Below are 16,620 nucleotides of genomic sequence, written 5' to 3'. Positions count from 1 at the left end.
AGCACTTTCGCCTAGACGGGTAGAGTGAGCGGCCTCGGGTGTTCTGGCTATCTCAGGTAGGAGTTGAAGATTGTCAATAAAACTGTCGGAAAGTCGCAAACCAATATCCAAAAGCTCATGTCGGGTGTACGATGTATAGGCACAGCTGTTCTGAACAAACAGACCCGATATAAGCAGCAGAAATACCGCAAAATTGCAGATTCTGGAGAGACCTTGAGCCTCGCGATGTGCTCACGCCGCTATCTTGGTCTAAGATCACCAGAAAGACACCAGAAACAAAACTGTAGACCTGCACCAGGCTGGGAAGACTGAATCTGTAATAGGTAAGCAGCTTGGTGTGAAGAAATCAACTGTGGGAGCTGAGAAATTATTAGAAAATGGAAGACATACAAGACCACTGATAATCTCCCTCGATCTGGGGCTCCACGCAAGATCTCACTCCGTGGGGTCAAAATGATCACAAGAATGATGAGCAAAAATCCCAGAATCACATGGGGGGACTTATTGACTGACCTGCAGAGAGCTGAGACCAAAGTAACAAAGGCTAGCATCAGTAACACTCTACGCTGCCAGGGACTCAAATCCTGCAGTGCCAGACGTGTCCCCCTGCTTGAGCCAGTACATGTCCCTGGCCATCTGAAGTTTGCTAGAGAGCATTTGGATGATCCGGAAGAGGATTGGGAGAATGTCATACGGTCAAATGAAACCAAAATAGAACTTTTTGGTAAAAATTCTACTTGTCATTTTTGGAGGAGAAAGAATGCTGAGTTGCATCCAAAGAACACCATACCTACTGGGAAGCATCGGGGTGGAAATGCTTTGGGGCTGTTTTTCTGCAAAGGGACCAGGACGACTGATCCATTTAAAGGAAATAATAAATGGGACCTTGTGGAGACTTACAGAAAACATTTGATCTTTTGTTATTGACCAAATACTTATTTTCCACCATAATTTGCAAATAAATTCTTTAAAAATCAGACAATGTGATTTTCTGGATTTTTTTTTCTCATTTTGTCTTTCATAGTTAAAGTGTACCCATAGATATATACACTAGATGTCGCCTTGTATAGGGTAGTACATTGGAACGAATGCGTCAATTGAGCCGCCATCTTGGTACAGGGGGACCCCCTCCTCTTAATGTATCAGCGTCAAAGGCAAAGAAATAAAATCACCATAAATCGTCATGAATGCAAGAACTTTCTAGTTTTTTTTGGTCATTCCAACAGTCAGACATGTATTTATAATTAAGTCCAGAGAAAAATTAAGGTTTTAATATTAAGATAATCTACTTTTTCACAATATAATGCATAGTGCTACTAGGTGCAAGTTTATTACTTACATTCTTCCACTTGAGTAAACTTCAAATGAACAATCACTACTTACCTTATAGACTACTGAATGCAACACTGCTACAATGGTGTGACTATACATGTTCATTTAAACTGTATTGGTTTATTAAATATGATACACAAAGCAATTTGCAGGTGGAAGCAAATCACAAATTTGAAAGGAACATAATGTGAAAGTTGAGGTGCCAAAGACTTCAATTTCTTATTTATTCCTTTCCCGCAATACTTTTGTAACATTAAATAAGTATGTAATAAAGTCACATAAACCAAAAAACAAAAAAGTTTGACTTTGAGGCTGAACTTGTGTTACACTGCCAACCTAACTGGTGACATCCTTCCAGGACTGTCAGCAGAGTTAACCATTTAAAAAAAAAAAAAAAAAAAAAAGTGTCCCTGCAACTTGTCCATGACTGACGTCTCTGTTTATCACTTGGGAATCTACAAACAGATTCAGATTCTGATTATTTTATTTAATGCCATGTCAGCAATCAAAAGCTATTTTCATGGCAAAAATTCAATTACAAAAAACCAAATATCATATAAATACAATAAAAACAAAACAAACAACAAGTCATATTATACATTTTTTAAAATTAACATAAAATAAAAAAATCCAAAACTTAATGTCATTAAATATGTCCTTAAGTGAAGTAACTTGATAAAAGAGCATTCTGCTGGTGTTAAGTCCAGGACAATCTAATAAAATCTGTTTGACAGACAAGGGAATCTTACAAAACATACATACAGTTGGGTCTTCACTTTTAAGCAAAAAAAGCATGGGTCAATTTTTATTGTCCTTATTAAGAGCTTCGGAATCTACAAACATTGTTGGTTTTCCTAACTGTCAAAAACTAATGGGTAACTAGCATGGATTAGCTGCGCTCATTAACCAAGGACTAAAACAAACCAACGTCACCAGAAATATAATTTTCTAACATTCAATATCATAAAAAACATTCTCACTTGTGAAATGTAATCCCCTGCTGTCTGTTTTTTATTTCTTTCGTTTGAACATCCAAACACAGTACAGAAGTCCAGCATCGTCCATGAATTTAAAGTACAAGAGCACTGTACAAAGACGGCGGCGGTTTTGATGCATTTTTAGGACCCCAAGGCGACATCTAGTTATCTATGAAGTGTACCTATGATAAATTATAGGCCTCTCTCATCTTTTTAAGTGGGAGAACTTGCACAATTGGTGGCTGACTAAATACTTTTTTGCCCCACTGTATCTATACAATCCAAACCAAATTCTAACAATATTCACATCCACTAAGGCAACTTTGACAACATAACTATGTTGGTTTACTAAATATCAGTAATGCCACTTGTCTTTTATTATAAAAACAGCAAATAATACTGAAAAAAAAACAAACAATACAAGCAATACAAATATAAGCACACACATGCTCCATTCTGTCTGTACTCACTCTTTCTTTTTCGGTCGTGAAACTTTTCTTTTGTGGCTTTCAGTCTCAGACTCACTGCTGCCCTGTAAAGGATTTAAAGAGACATTTTATGTTTTAGTTAACAAAATTGTAAAATTAGAGTGAGATTTTGGTACTCTAACCACAATACTTTCAAAAGAACAGTTCACCCTCTTGCAAGCAATAGCTTTTTTTATATCTATAAACAATAATGATATTTTATTTTTTGTTTATTTAAATTAAATTCTGCAATATTTCTTCAAAATGTCACTAAATGAATAGGATGCTGAAACAAAAACAGCTATTTTATATTGGTGCTGTAAAATCATTATTTAACATCACAAGCTTTTCAACCTTCTAGAACTAAAATATCCATGCATGTTTTTCCACATACAGTATGGTACCAATTGGTAAAAAAATCTTAGTCCAGATAATGAACAATACAGGACTAACAGAGGTCCAAAAACTATGTAAAAATCTCTATGTATATACATGCAGCCTAGATATACTACAGTAGAAACTAGTTTGTGGCATGAACAGTATGTAAATGAACAACATAACATTATGACTCATTTCAATTATAACTTCAACTTCACTTGCATTTTGATTAAACTTTAATTCATATGCCTGATTTACTAAATCTATTTCATCAACTACTTTTTGTTCATTTCAACCCTTTTTGAATAGCCTCTTCTACCAAATTTGTTAAAGGTTATAAAAAAAAACACTGTTGCAAAACACAACCTGTGGGTATCAAGCACAATTAAAAAATAATATCCCCAGTGACCAGTTCTTGCCTAGTTCCACAGAACACTAAAGAACCATAAATAAAAATGATTTGTGGCTGTAAAATGCCTGCTGAAATCTGAAATCTGCCTTATATACCAAAAATCAGAAACATAATTTTTGACAAAGAAAAGCAATTTGGACTTAACACCACCCATAATAAATGATCACATCCCAAGAGGTGCATCATGAGTTACAAATTCTTTACGTGTACAGCTTTGATTAAATTAAGCTCTGCCCAGAAGCATTGCCTATATGTGGAGGCCAGCTTTTAAAAATCTCAAAACATTTTTGATAATTATTTAGATTATCAAAGACTCTCAAAGGGGATAAGATCTGAACTACGAAATTATAAACACTTTTGTTTTTGCCCCATTTTTCATGAGGTGAACTCAAAGATCTAAGACTCTGTGTAAACAACTACCTCTAAACAACTGTGTAAACCTATTTCTCTCAAATAGTGTTCACAAATCTGTCTTAATCTGTGATAGTGAGCACTTATCCTTTGCCGAGATAATCCAACCACCTCACAGTTGTGTCACGTCAAGATGCTGATTAGACAGAATCATTATTGCACGTGTGCCTTAGGCTGGCCACAATAAAAGGCCACTCTAAAAATGTGCAGTTATCACACAGCACAATGCCACAGATGTCGCAAGTTTTGAGGGAGTGTGCAATTGGCATGGTGACTGCAGGAATGTTGCCCGTGAATTGAATGTTCATTTCTCTACCATAAGCCGTCTCCAAATGCGTTTCAGAGAACATCCAACCGGCCTCACAAACGTACACCAGCCCAGGACCTCCAAATCCAGTATAGTCACCTCCAAGATCATCTGAGACCAGCCACCTGGAAGGCTGCTGAAACAACCGGTTTGCATAACCAAAGAATTTCTGCACAAACTGTCTCAGTTCAAAACCATCTCAGGAAAGCTCATCTGCATACTCGTCGTCCTCATCGAGGCATTTTGAATGCACAGAGATACTGTGACGAGATCCTGAGGCCCATTGTTGTGCCATTCATCCTCGACCATCACCCTGTGTTGCAGCATGATAATGACCGGCCACATGCTGCTTGCACAAGTTGAAATCATCCCAGTTCTTGCATGGCCATCATACTCACCAGAAATGTCACCCATTGAGCATTTTTATGATGCTCTGTATTGGCATATACGACACTGTGTTTCAGTTCCTGCCAATATACAACAACGTCTCACAGCCACTGAAGAGGAGTGGACCAACATTCCACAGGCCACAATCAACAACCCTATCAACTCTATGTGAAGGAGATGTGTTGCTCTGCGTGAGGCAAATGGTGGTCACACCAGATACTAACTGGCTTTTGGACCCCCAATACAGTAAAACTGCACATTTAAGTGTGGCCTTTTATTGTGGCCAGCCTAAGGCACACCAGTGCAATAATCATGCTGTCTAATCAGCATCTTGATATGCCACACCTGTGAGGTGGATGGATTATCTCGGCAAAGGAGAAGTGCTCACAAACAGATTTTTTTTTTTAAAATTTGAGAGAAAGAGGCCTTTTGTGTTCAATGTCTTAGATCTTTGAGTTCAGCTCATGAAAAATGAGGGCACAAACAAAAGTGTTGCGTTTATAATTTTGTTCAGTGTATGTCACAGCCAATACACTTGTAAAAACAATGTCTCATGCTCCATGAAACACACATTTTAGTCAGAATCATGGTGTTGTCATCTTGGAAATTCTTTGAATATGTCATCAGGGAAGAAAAAAATCCATGGATGGAATAATCCTAGACATTCAGTAGATTTAGGTAGTCAGCTAGTCATTTTTGGGCGTTGAACCTAGAACTAGCCAACTGAAGACACCCCAGATCATAACACTGCTCCAACAGGCTTGTATAGAAAAGTTTATTATATATAAACTTTATGCTCCCTAGCAAACTGAAGCCTTTTTCTCTGATCAACCTTAGTAATAAAATTGGTTCAAAATGAATTAAATTCATTATTTTCCTCAGAATTCTACAAACAATATCCCATAATGACAACTTGAAAGAATTTGGTATCAAAAAATAATAATAATAGTAAAAATAAATAAATAAAATCACGAATTTAAATATTGAGCAATACTTAGGTACAAGTGTGAGTATGATGCTATATGCTTGACACACCTATTTCTGGGCAGTTTTTCCCATTCTTCTTTGCAGAACCACTCAATCTTCATCAGGTTGAATTGGAAGCATTAGTGCATAGACATTTTCAGATCTCTCCAGAGATGTTGGCTCTGGCTGGGTCACTCAAGGACACTGACAGAGTTGTCCCGTACCCACTCCTTATCATCTTGGTTGTGTGCTTAGGGTTGTTGTCCTGTTGGAAGATGAATCTTCACCCCAGCCTGAGGTTCAGAGCACTCTGGAGCAGGACTTCATCGAGAATGTCCCTTTACATTGCTGCATTCATCCTTCCCTCGATCCTGACTAGTCTCCCAGTTCCTGCCGCTGAAAAACATCCCCAGAGCATGATGCTGCCACCACCATGCTTCACTGTAGGGATGGTATTGGCCAGTTGATGAGCAGTGCCTGGTTTTCTCCAGACATGACACTTTTTCAGGCCAAAGAGTTCAATCTTTGTTTTATCAGACGAAAGAATTTTGTTTCTTAAGGTGTGAGAATCCTTCAAGTGACAAAACTGCCATCATGTGCCTTTTACTGTGGAGTGGCTTCCATCTGGTCACTCTACCATACAGGCCTGTTAGGTGGCATGCTGCAGCAATGGTTGTTCTCCAGGAAGGTTCTCCTCTGTCCAAAAAAAAAAAAAAAATTCTGAAGTTCTGTCAGTGACCATCGAGTTCTCTGTCTCGAGGTCCTTTTACCACGATTACTCAGTTTGGCCAGAAGGCCTGCTCTAGGAAGAGTTCTGGTGGTTCCAATCTTCTTCCATTTAAGGATGTGGAGGCTACTGTGCTTATTGGGACTATCAATGCTGCAGAAAGTTTTCTGTACCCTTTCCCAAATATGTGCCTCATTACAATCCTGTCTCAGAGAACTACACAATTCCTTCGACTTCATGCCTTGGTTTGTACTCTGTGGGAACTTATATAGACAGGTGTGTGCCTTCCAAATCATGTCCAATCAACTGGATTTACCACAGGTGGATTCCAATTAAGTTGTAGAAATATCTCAAGGAGGGGGGCACGGTGGCTTAGTGGTTAGCACGGTCGCCTCACACCTCCAGGGTTGGGGGTTCGATTCCCGCCTCCACCTTGTGTGTGTGGAGTTTGCATGGGTATTTTTAATAAATTTGCAAAGAAACGTCTATCACACTGTCATTATGGGGTATTGTTTGTAAAAAGTTTAAGTAAAATAACGAATTTAATCCATTTTGGAATAAGGCTGGAACATAAAGAAATGTGAAAAAAGTAAAGCACTCAATTTTTTCTGGATACAGGTAATGCAATCACACATCTCACCATGTGTACTTGATTGATCTGTATTAATTGGTGACCCAATTCAGCTCACTGAGTGAAAGGCTTCATTCCTCTTAGGTTCCTCTTAGGTTCAGATGACACCACATTGCTTTGATGTGCGACATTAAGATGTTTAATCAATTCCACCTATGTGAAGCTGATCGAAACTATCTACAGGTGGAATGCCCCTTATTCCCAATGTTTGTATTTGAGATAAATGAATGAAGATGGAGTTATGCATTGTGCTATGGTAATAGGAAAGTCCAGAGTGGTTCCTATTAAGTTTACTACCATCCCTAGATTAGAGCCAACATCCGCTGTTGTATTAGTTGCATAAAGCAATATCTTAAAAGAGAAGCTTGGCTTTACAGTCATTGATAAATACTTTTGATATTGATGCCTTTCATCCAGAAACATCCAGAGATCTTTCCAAAAAATCATCACATTACTAAAATAACATCAGCTCATTACCATCAGCAGATCAACATCAAGGGAAAGGTTTATCCATCAATGAAATCAGATCAAAAGTGTAATGAATTCCAGGGATCAACATATAGTTGCAGGATACTGTACATGCATCAGTGTGTTAACTGTTGGAAACTAAGACAATTACCTGAAGAACAGTGAAAGGCAGATCTGCCACCAGACTGTGGAGATCCTTCACCATCATTCACCTACTGTAGAATGAACCGTTTTGGTCCATTTTCCACCAAGAAAAGGCACAAGGTATTCAAGCAATACAGCCTTATTTCACGTCTTTCCTGTTGAGCTATTCACACTGAAATGTTAGAGGACATCAACAGCTGAATAAATTAATGGCTTTCATTCCTTTACTGCCATAAGAGGAGCAGTACAACGAATATGGTGTGACAAGGGAAGTAATTTAATTGGAGCTATGAACTAACTGAATGTTGTAATAAAGCAACTGGACTCTAGTCATTTTTGTCTGAGAAGCAGTGTGACTTCAGCATGAATGCTCCCCATGCAATCGATGTGGGAGGTGCTTGGCAGAGGCAGATTAGAACAGTAAGAAACATTGTACTCTCTCACTCTCATCAGGCAGTCTTGATGATGCCTCTCTCTGGATGTTTTTCTATGAAGCAATGGCTTTCACTCACAGTCGATTACTTGAGGGACCTAGGCAGTCTCCAACCATTAACGCCAAGTTAGCTAATTCCTATGAAGCCAGTAGCAGCATTACCACCTCCTGGCAGATTCATCAAAAAGGACCTGTATGCTTGTAAGTGGTGGCGTCAGGTTCAGTATATCACAAAGCAATTCTGGAGTCGTTGGAAAAGAGAGTCTCTCTCTAACATCCTGATCTGATAACGTTGGCATGCTCCAAGTAAGAATCTGAAGGTTGGTGACAGTCATGGAGAATAGACTTGTATGGATAGTAAAGATTTGTTTTGGAGACCAGAAGATTAAAAAGGCTGGACAATGTTATGGCAAGCCATCTGTCATCAAACAAGACAATAAAAGATTGAGAGTCACGAGTTTGATTTTGGACTGTTATTTAGTCAGGATGCACACTCATACTTATATGTTGCTCAAAAGTGCCTGGTTCCACAACTCAAGTTCCACATCTCAACACAGTTTCAGAAAGGTCATTATTTAAAATCACATCCTCTTGTGTTTCCAAGATGAAATTTGGTTCTCTTTAAGTCTCTTCTCAAGGTTTTTTCCTCATATCTTATAAGAGAAATTTTCCAGGCCACCATTAGCCCTGGCTTGCTAATTATGGATAAATATAAATTTTAAACTTTATGATTTTTATATTTCTGTAAAACTGCTTTAAGACAATGTCCACTCAAAAACAATATACATATACAATGTTATTGAATTGCGCTCAAAATAATGGACTTATTTTGTAATGTGTTCTCTGGCCAAGAAAGAGAAAAACCTGAGTGTTACCAGCATAGTTTGAGACTGTATTAGTGCCTATGCCATGGTAACTTGTTTATCTGTAACTTGCATATAGGACACCATTAAACCTAAGATATATACTAAGACAACCAAGCTTTTTAAACACAATGGTAAGCCACATTCTGAATGGTTAAAATCAATGACTACAATGGGAGATAGTGGTTCTATTAGAAAGGAGAACTAACATTTAATATCAATCAGCTGCTCAACAATGAATAAATACTAGGCACAACACTCTTGTATGCACAGAAGTCTTCTCAAATGTTTTCAAACCAAACATATGGTGTTTTTGACAACATATTTAAAGAGAGTCAAAGCGGAAAACCCTAGAAGTGGTTCTGACAATAAAAAGAGTAAAGCAGTGCAGACATCCCATCATATAGCAAAGCTCATACATTGCCCAAAACTAAAGAAATGCCATGATGTCTTAAGAAAATAAATCAGATTTCATGGTCAGATATTACAGCTGAAATAGGAAACAGGATGATGTCTCTCATCAACTGGTTAGACATATCCTGATTTGAGAATCCCTTGTATGCCCTACAGTTGGATTAATCTCCATATACTGCAAATCTTTCTAAACTACTTGCTTATTTAAGTTATGAATATGACAGAATTATAAGATTTTCTATTCTTTAATCCATTAAATCAATCAATTGCCATATTAAATATTTAAAATAAATTTGTCTGTGACCATGTCTCTAACACACAGAGGTAGAATGCTTTTTCTGAGCAGATTGATTGTCTCTTCAAATTATACAACAAAGCACAATGAAATGAATGAATGAATGAATGAATGAATGAATGAATGAATGAATAAATAAATAAATAAATAAAACAAAAAAACAATAAATAATAAAACTAACCATTTGTACCACCTTTTGAGTGGCTTGCAAACTTTAACATCTTGCATATTTTCCTTAAATAAAATAAAAATCCCAAAATAAATAAATAAATAAAAATTGGCATGTGGAGTAGGCTTATTTGCAAATCAAACTTTAAATTTGTCAGATATATTTGCCAAAATTATAATCAGCCTTGATTGCAAAACAAGGCTGATGGGCATCCAAGATTTGAAGAGTGAGCTGAGAGACTGCTTTCCAATTCCAGATGTACAGAAATCCTGGATTGAAAATCCCTTAATGAACCTGGGTAAAGAAGACATGCAAAGAGTGAGGTGTAAACACAAAGCAGCAATGCAGCCTTATTGACCCATCGTGTGATGGTTCTTTAAAATGAATCTTTTCACAGAAATCTTGAAAAGATTTTCACAGAAAACTTGGGGCAGTGAGTTGGACACTGGCCTGTCCGAATCTTTGTGGACAGGAATTATGGCTAGAATACATTCATTTTCCATTAATAGTAGACACCATATGATACAGTTTAAAGTCGTACACCGCCTTCACTACTCCAAATCCAGGCTACACAGTATTTCAGCCCAGTGTGACAGGTGAATTTCAGAAGGCATCCTGTCACACACGCACTGCTATACACTGACAGAATACTGGTCAGACAACCCCTCTTGGTTTTCTAATGGATATGGACATTAGTCCACATTCTGAAATAGCAATCTGTGGCTGTACTGAATGTACATTATGTCTGTCTAAAGCCTTACAAAATTCCTTGATGCTTGGCTTGAACACAGCCAAGAGACTCATTTTAACAGACTGAAATCTCATTCTCCCCATCTTTACAAAGTGGTTGACAGAAATGCTGTCGATTTTTCAGATTAATTAAGGTACACTGATTCTCTGGGAAAATTCAACCATATTTGGGGTATACAGCATCCATGATTGGATCCGGCAAATGGCACCTTGGTAAAACATTAATAAGCACACCTTACAACACACTGCTAAAAAATTATTAAGTAAATGACATTTAACTAAATTAGTTGTAATTCAAGAAGTGCTGCTAGATCAGCATCTCTCTTTATCCTAACTGAAGATAATGAAACTAATCCTGAACTGTTACTTAATACTAAATCAAAAGTAACAAGGAATAAACCACCACAAAAACATGCACACCATCAATACATGAGACAAAAGACTTCATAAATTACTTCTATGGCAAAATAGTAAATATCATGGCTCTGGGGGAGAAAAAAAAGTGATTGCTAACCCTTTAGACAGCTCCTTTGAAGCTTATGGACATATCATCCGGAAAAAACGAATGGCCTGAAAATGGCTGTGCACTGACACTACCCATCCAACCTGAGTTTGAGAGGACCTTCAAAAAAGAATGGGAGAAACTGCCCAAAAATGTGTGTATAAATATAAGTTTATAGCATCAGACTCAAAAAGACTTGAGGCTGTAATTGCTGTCAAATGTGCTTCAACAAAGTATTGAGCAAAGGCTGTGAATACTTATGTACAGTACATGTGATTTTTTTTATTTTATTTTTTATAAATTTGCAAAGATTTGAAACACACTTCTTGGACAGTGTCATTACAGCCTTTTATTTTTAGAATTTTAAAGAAAATAATTAATTGAATACATTTTGGAATAGGGCTGTAACATAAGAAAAATGTGGAAAAAGTGAAGTGCTGTGAATACTTTCAGGATGCACTGTATTTACAAATTACTTTATTTGCTGTAACTCAGATGAGGATCTGAGATGAGGACCCTTTTCAATCAGGTTTCCTTTAAGGTTTCTTCCTAATATTGTCTTATGAGATTTTCCTTAACACCTTTGCACCTTTGACTTGCTTGTATGAATTTATCATTATTCATTATTATATATTATCATATATCATTATTTATACAATTGTGCTAAAAAGGTTTGCATACCCTGAAAGACTGTTAAACATTTGCATCATCAGTCATATTTTCAAACAAATGGCAAAGAGTTTTTCTTATTTAAGGATAGTGGTCACGTGAAGTCATTAATTATCACAAAGTTGTTTGACTCCTTTTTAAAACCTAATAACTGAAATAACAAATAACCCTGATTAAAAGTTTATATATACTTGAATGTTTGGCCACATTATAAACACACAGGTTGACACACAGAGGTTTAAAAGGCTATTAAAGGAAAGTTTCCACACCTTTGGATCACTGTAATTGTAGTTAGTGTCTGTGCATAAATAGCTTTAGTGTTTAGTGTTTTTTTAGCTCATGAGATGATGCACTGAACTTGGCTGGATACTGCACCATGGGGAAGACAAAAGAATTTCCAATGGACCTGCGTAATAAGGTAGCTGAAATTTATAAATCAGTAAAAGGATATCAAGATAACACTGAAGGCGGGCTCACAAAAAGGCCTTCAGTATGACCATTATGTCTTCTGACCTCAACATCATTGAGCCACTTTGGGGGGACCTCAAACATGCACTTTGTGCAAGACAACCAAAAACGTATCTGGAACACATTAAGATCATGGAGTGGCCTAAGCAGTCTCTAGACCTTAATCCTAAAATCTGCAGAAGAAGCTGAGACCTCAGGCTGCCTCAAAACCTTTAGGATTTAGAAAGTATCTGTAAAGTAGACCAAAGGCCCTCCTGAGATGTACACAAATCTGGTGACCAACTACAAGAAACACCTGACCTCTGTGTTTGCCAACAAGGGTTCCCACTATTTATGGCCATACAGAAAAGAGAAAGACATCATTCTAAACTGCAACAGGTCTACTTCTACCTCCTGCCTATCATGCAAACTGCTCCATGGACGATGCCATTGCCACAACCCTTCATCGGGCCCTCAACCACCAAGATAAAGTACATACATAGGAATGCTGTTCATATACTTCAGTTCAGCATTCAACATCACTCAGCATCTGAGCAAAAAGCTGAACCTGTTGGGCCTGAACACATCCCTTTGCAACTGGATGCTGGACATCCTAAGTGAGAGACATCGATCAGTCCGGATCGGGAACAGCATCTCCAGCACCACCACATTGAGGCCTGAAGCCCCTCAGGGCTGTGTGCTTAGCCCACTGCTGTTCACTTTGCTGACTCACGACTGTGTAGCAATGCACAGTTCAAATCACATCAAGTTCACCAATGACCCGACCGTGGTGGGTCCCAACAGCAAAAACGATGAGTCAGAATAAAGAGGGAGATGCAACAGCTAACTTACTGGTGTAGAACCAAAAACCTGTCTCTGAATGTTGATAAAACTAAAGAGATGGTGGTTAACTTATGTAAAAAGCACAGAGTGACCACTATCCACTGAAAACACGCTGCATCTGCAAAGTCTGCAAATCATTGTGAATGATCCAACACACCACTCACACACTTCACCCTCATGCCATCTGAAAAAGGTAACAAAGCACATTCAGTCCCTCACAACCACATCTTTGTAACAGTTTCTTTCCACAAGCCATCACTCCTCAACAACTGAACTGAACTAAACTGAAATGAGCACAACACATTTACACATGTACACTCTTCCAATATACATCCATGTCTTCAGCTCCACCCACCCACGTTTACATACTTTTTTGCACACCGTCTTCGCTATCTTTGCACATGCTGTCTTGCACATTCAGTCAATTGCTGCTATTATGTTAAGTATACATTCCTATATTTTTGCACATCTACTGTAGAAAATTCAGTATGTACACTGGTCGATGCTATGGTGTATTGTCTTGTAGTGTTTGTTTGCACTGTCTTTTTACAATGGACTTTGTGTCAGGACTAACATACTTTTAGTCATTAACTCTTTGTTGTTCTATATAGCTCAGTTTTTGTTTAATGTAGTACCATGGTCCTGAAGGAATGTCGTCTCATTTCACTATGTACTGCATCAGCTATATATGGTTGAAATGACAATTAAAGCTTCATTGCTTGACTTGAAATGAGTATAGGTTTAAGGAAAAACACTAAATTCCATGTTCTGTTTTTAATTTAATACAGGTATAAAGAAAACATACAAATCATTCTGCATTAGCATTTGTCCAGCAGACCCATTGTGATTTTATAGCTTTTGGACTGGGTTATACTCAAATAACCCATTAAATAGAGATCATAGTGAACATAAAATGTGGATGGCTAACCTCTACCCCAATGTTTAGACGAGCAGGCTCCTGTCTGCTCCGATTGGACCTTCTGACACCATAAACATCTGGATGTTCCTCCCACATCTGACAAATAACAAAACAAAAGCACTGACTTCAAACAGTACAATAATTATAACTCAGTTACTGCAGATTTAATAGGATATCTAGCACAAAGTAAAATAAGCATCCAAATGCTGTTACACCAGGATTAATTTATTATGGTAAAAGCCTAATTTTATAATATATTTAATATAATTTGATATAACTAAAACCCTCGCCATCAACTGACTACTGCATAGGTTTTTCTCATCAGCACATTTCCACATATCCTTTACCTTAGAAGATGAAAGACAATTTTTTTAAATCACACAAAACAGTTCAAAAGTTTTCATATTTCAACTTGTTAAGATGTTACTCTGATGCAGGGAGGGTTAAGGGACTTAGGGCTTATTTTGGTTGCTAGGTAATGCAGTGTTCAGGGTCTAAACAATCTTCTGATCATTAGGTCAGAATCTTATGAGAGCCACCACTGCTTGCCATTATGGTCACTGGACTTGATGATGATACTGGATCACTGCTACAGGCAGTCCATGGATGCATAGGTCCAGAAGAGAGTCAAGAATTTCTGTAATTCATCAACTAAAAAGCTTTCTGTCTTGATATATTCTTGAAGCAGGGAGGGTCTCAATATTATCTCTAAGCAACACATCTTTAAAAAAAAAACAAAAAAACCACAATTTTGATGTCTTCCCTTACCTTTTTCACGTCGGCCAGATCTCGCTTTTTGACTCGTTTCTCTTTGATCTCTGCAATGGTCTGATGTGACTTTGACCCAGCGGATTCGCTGCCTGATTCAGAGCAGCTCTCAGACTCAGATGTGCTGTTCGACTCGGAATGCTGGGAGCATGCACGTTCGCTGCCTGGCTCACTCTCAGACTGGCTGCCCGACTCTGAGCCTGAATGATTTGACACCCCTGATGCAGAGTTGCTACATCAAAAAAGGCCACAGTCAGGATTCAGCATGACAAAAAATAATTCACATGGTCAGGGTGCAAGAATATGTATACTGTGCAAATCTCTAGACACTGAAGTAATCTGTGCTATGAATCTGTATTTATGAACATGAGTATTGTTTCATTCTAACATTAGGTATTAAGTAACATTAACATACGCAAGTATTCATTAACATGAAATGTCATTGTAGCATCTGGTACAAGTCATTTACATTCCAGGTCCCAGGCACCCTAAACTTCGGCATCTAATCTTCAATCAACCGATGAGCAACCCAGTTTTACACACACAACTGGCTCCAGAATGACTGAAGCCTACACAAAGACCAGATAACCCCATGCGGCTTCTCTGATTGAACTCATAGGGGCCCTCAACCAGGACACACACACACACACACACACACACACACACACACACACAACACAATGAGACATTCCTTTAACTAATAAAACAAGTAGATAAGATACTCTAAGATTCTTATAACCCTGTTGTAATGTGTTTCTTCTGTTAAGGCTTGCCTGTCTTAAAATTATTTGCTCCTTACTTTCCTGACAAGGGTGTATTTTATTAATGTGTCAGAAAACAACATTGTATTTAACATCAGTTATACTCTAATTACTGATCATGGCATGTTAATGTATACCTGTTCTAATGCTGTATGCCCCTTTAAGGTCTGATGTCAGAATGTATACAGAGCTATCGTTTTCTTTTTACTTCCCTAATGAAAGTGCATTTTGTTTTGTGTTTCATTTTGTTTCTTTGCCTTTATAAGAACACAATATCGTATTAAAATTAGTTACCCTTTGATTACTGATCTGTGTATGTAATGTACCGCTGCCTTTATACCGTCATTACCCTTCATGTTTAGTATCCAAATGACCACAAAATTATCGGTTACTCGTTTTTCAAACAATGGTGTATTTTATTTGAGCACGAAAGGTGCCATACCATCTTAATACACCTTGGATCAAACTTTAAAGTCATCTAAAAGTTTGATAGCTAAACCACGCCCACAGACACCTGAAACAAAGGGAGTTTTCCCTCCGAAATCTTGGCTGTAGTATTGGCCATCTCCCCAAAGATGGGTGGAGTTCGCGACCTTTAAATTGTCACAAACACCACCAATCCGTGGTCAGACTTTCGGAACAGCTTGGAGAGGACTCCATATTCCTTCAAAGAAGTTCCAGCAAGCTTCACTTCCAAGAACGACAACTATTCTGATCTTCAGGAGAACTTGGAAGAACGTCTGACCCCACCCTAACTGACTTTTCAGAGATTTCTCTGTTGCACCCGGACTCTTGTGCAGTAAGCCAATGCAAGTAACCGTTTCCTTTGCCAACCAATTTAGATGCGTATTTTAAGTATGAACCTTGTTTTGTGTCTTGAGGTGAATTTAAGTTTCCGGTGACGATTTCCCAGTTAGGGTGTGATTAATTTTGAAGTTTAAGCTTGCCATTCCTTTCCCTAATTTCTTCTTTCCAGTCTCTTCCTCCCTTTCCCCAATTTTAATTTCTTTTGTGTTATTTTATTTTCATCTTCGTTTTCCATATTTCTTTTGTTTGTTTGTGTAGTTAGTTTTATGTTATGTTTGTCTCATTCATTAAATGCCATATTTTTGTGCCACAAGTGATTGTCTCTGAGTATCGCTCACAAACTTAAGGTACCTGCAACATCGGGTCTGAACTA

The 16,620-nt window shown here is 37.8% G+C and overlaps 1 protein-coding gene across 3 annotated transcripts in view; it reads right to left on the bottom strand.

Moving 5' to 3' along the window:
- chd2 (chromodomain helicase DNA binding protein 2) overlaps positions 1 to 16,620 on the bottom strand; it is a 101,950-nt gene that overhangs the window by 59,330 nt on the left and 26,000 nt on the right. For all 3 annotated transcript variants that reach the window (XM_047822305.1, XM_047822303.1, XM_047822304.1), the window contains exons 2-4: positions 14,680 to 14,911; positions 13,921 to 14,007; positions 2,780 to 2,841 (exon numbers count right to left, since the gene is read on the bottom strand). In XM_047822305.1, coding sequence (XP_047678261.1) covers positions 2,780 to 2,841; positions 13,921 to 14,007; positions 14,680 to 14,911 — 381 coding nt within the window. The remainder of the gene's footprint in view (positions 1 to 2,779; positions 2,842 to 13,920; positions 14,008 to 14,679; positions 14,912 to 16,620) is intronic.

Source organism: Tachysurus fulvidraco, chromosome 13, assembly GCF_022655615.1.
Source record: "Tachysurus fulvidraco isolate hzauxx_2018 chromosome 13, HZAU_PFXX_2.0, whole genome shotgun sequence".
NCBI lineage: Eukaryota > Metazoa > Chordata > Actinopteri > Siluriformes > Bagridae > Tachysurus > Tachysurus fulvidraco.
This window is presented reverse-complemented; position numbering and strand designations above follow the sequence as displayed.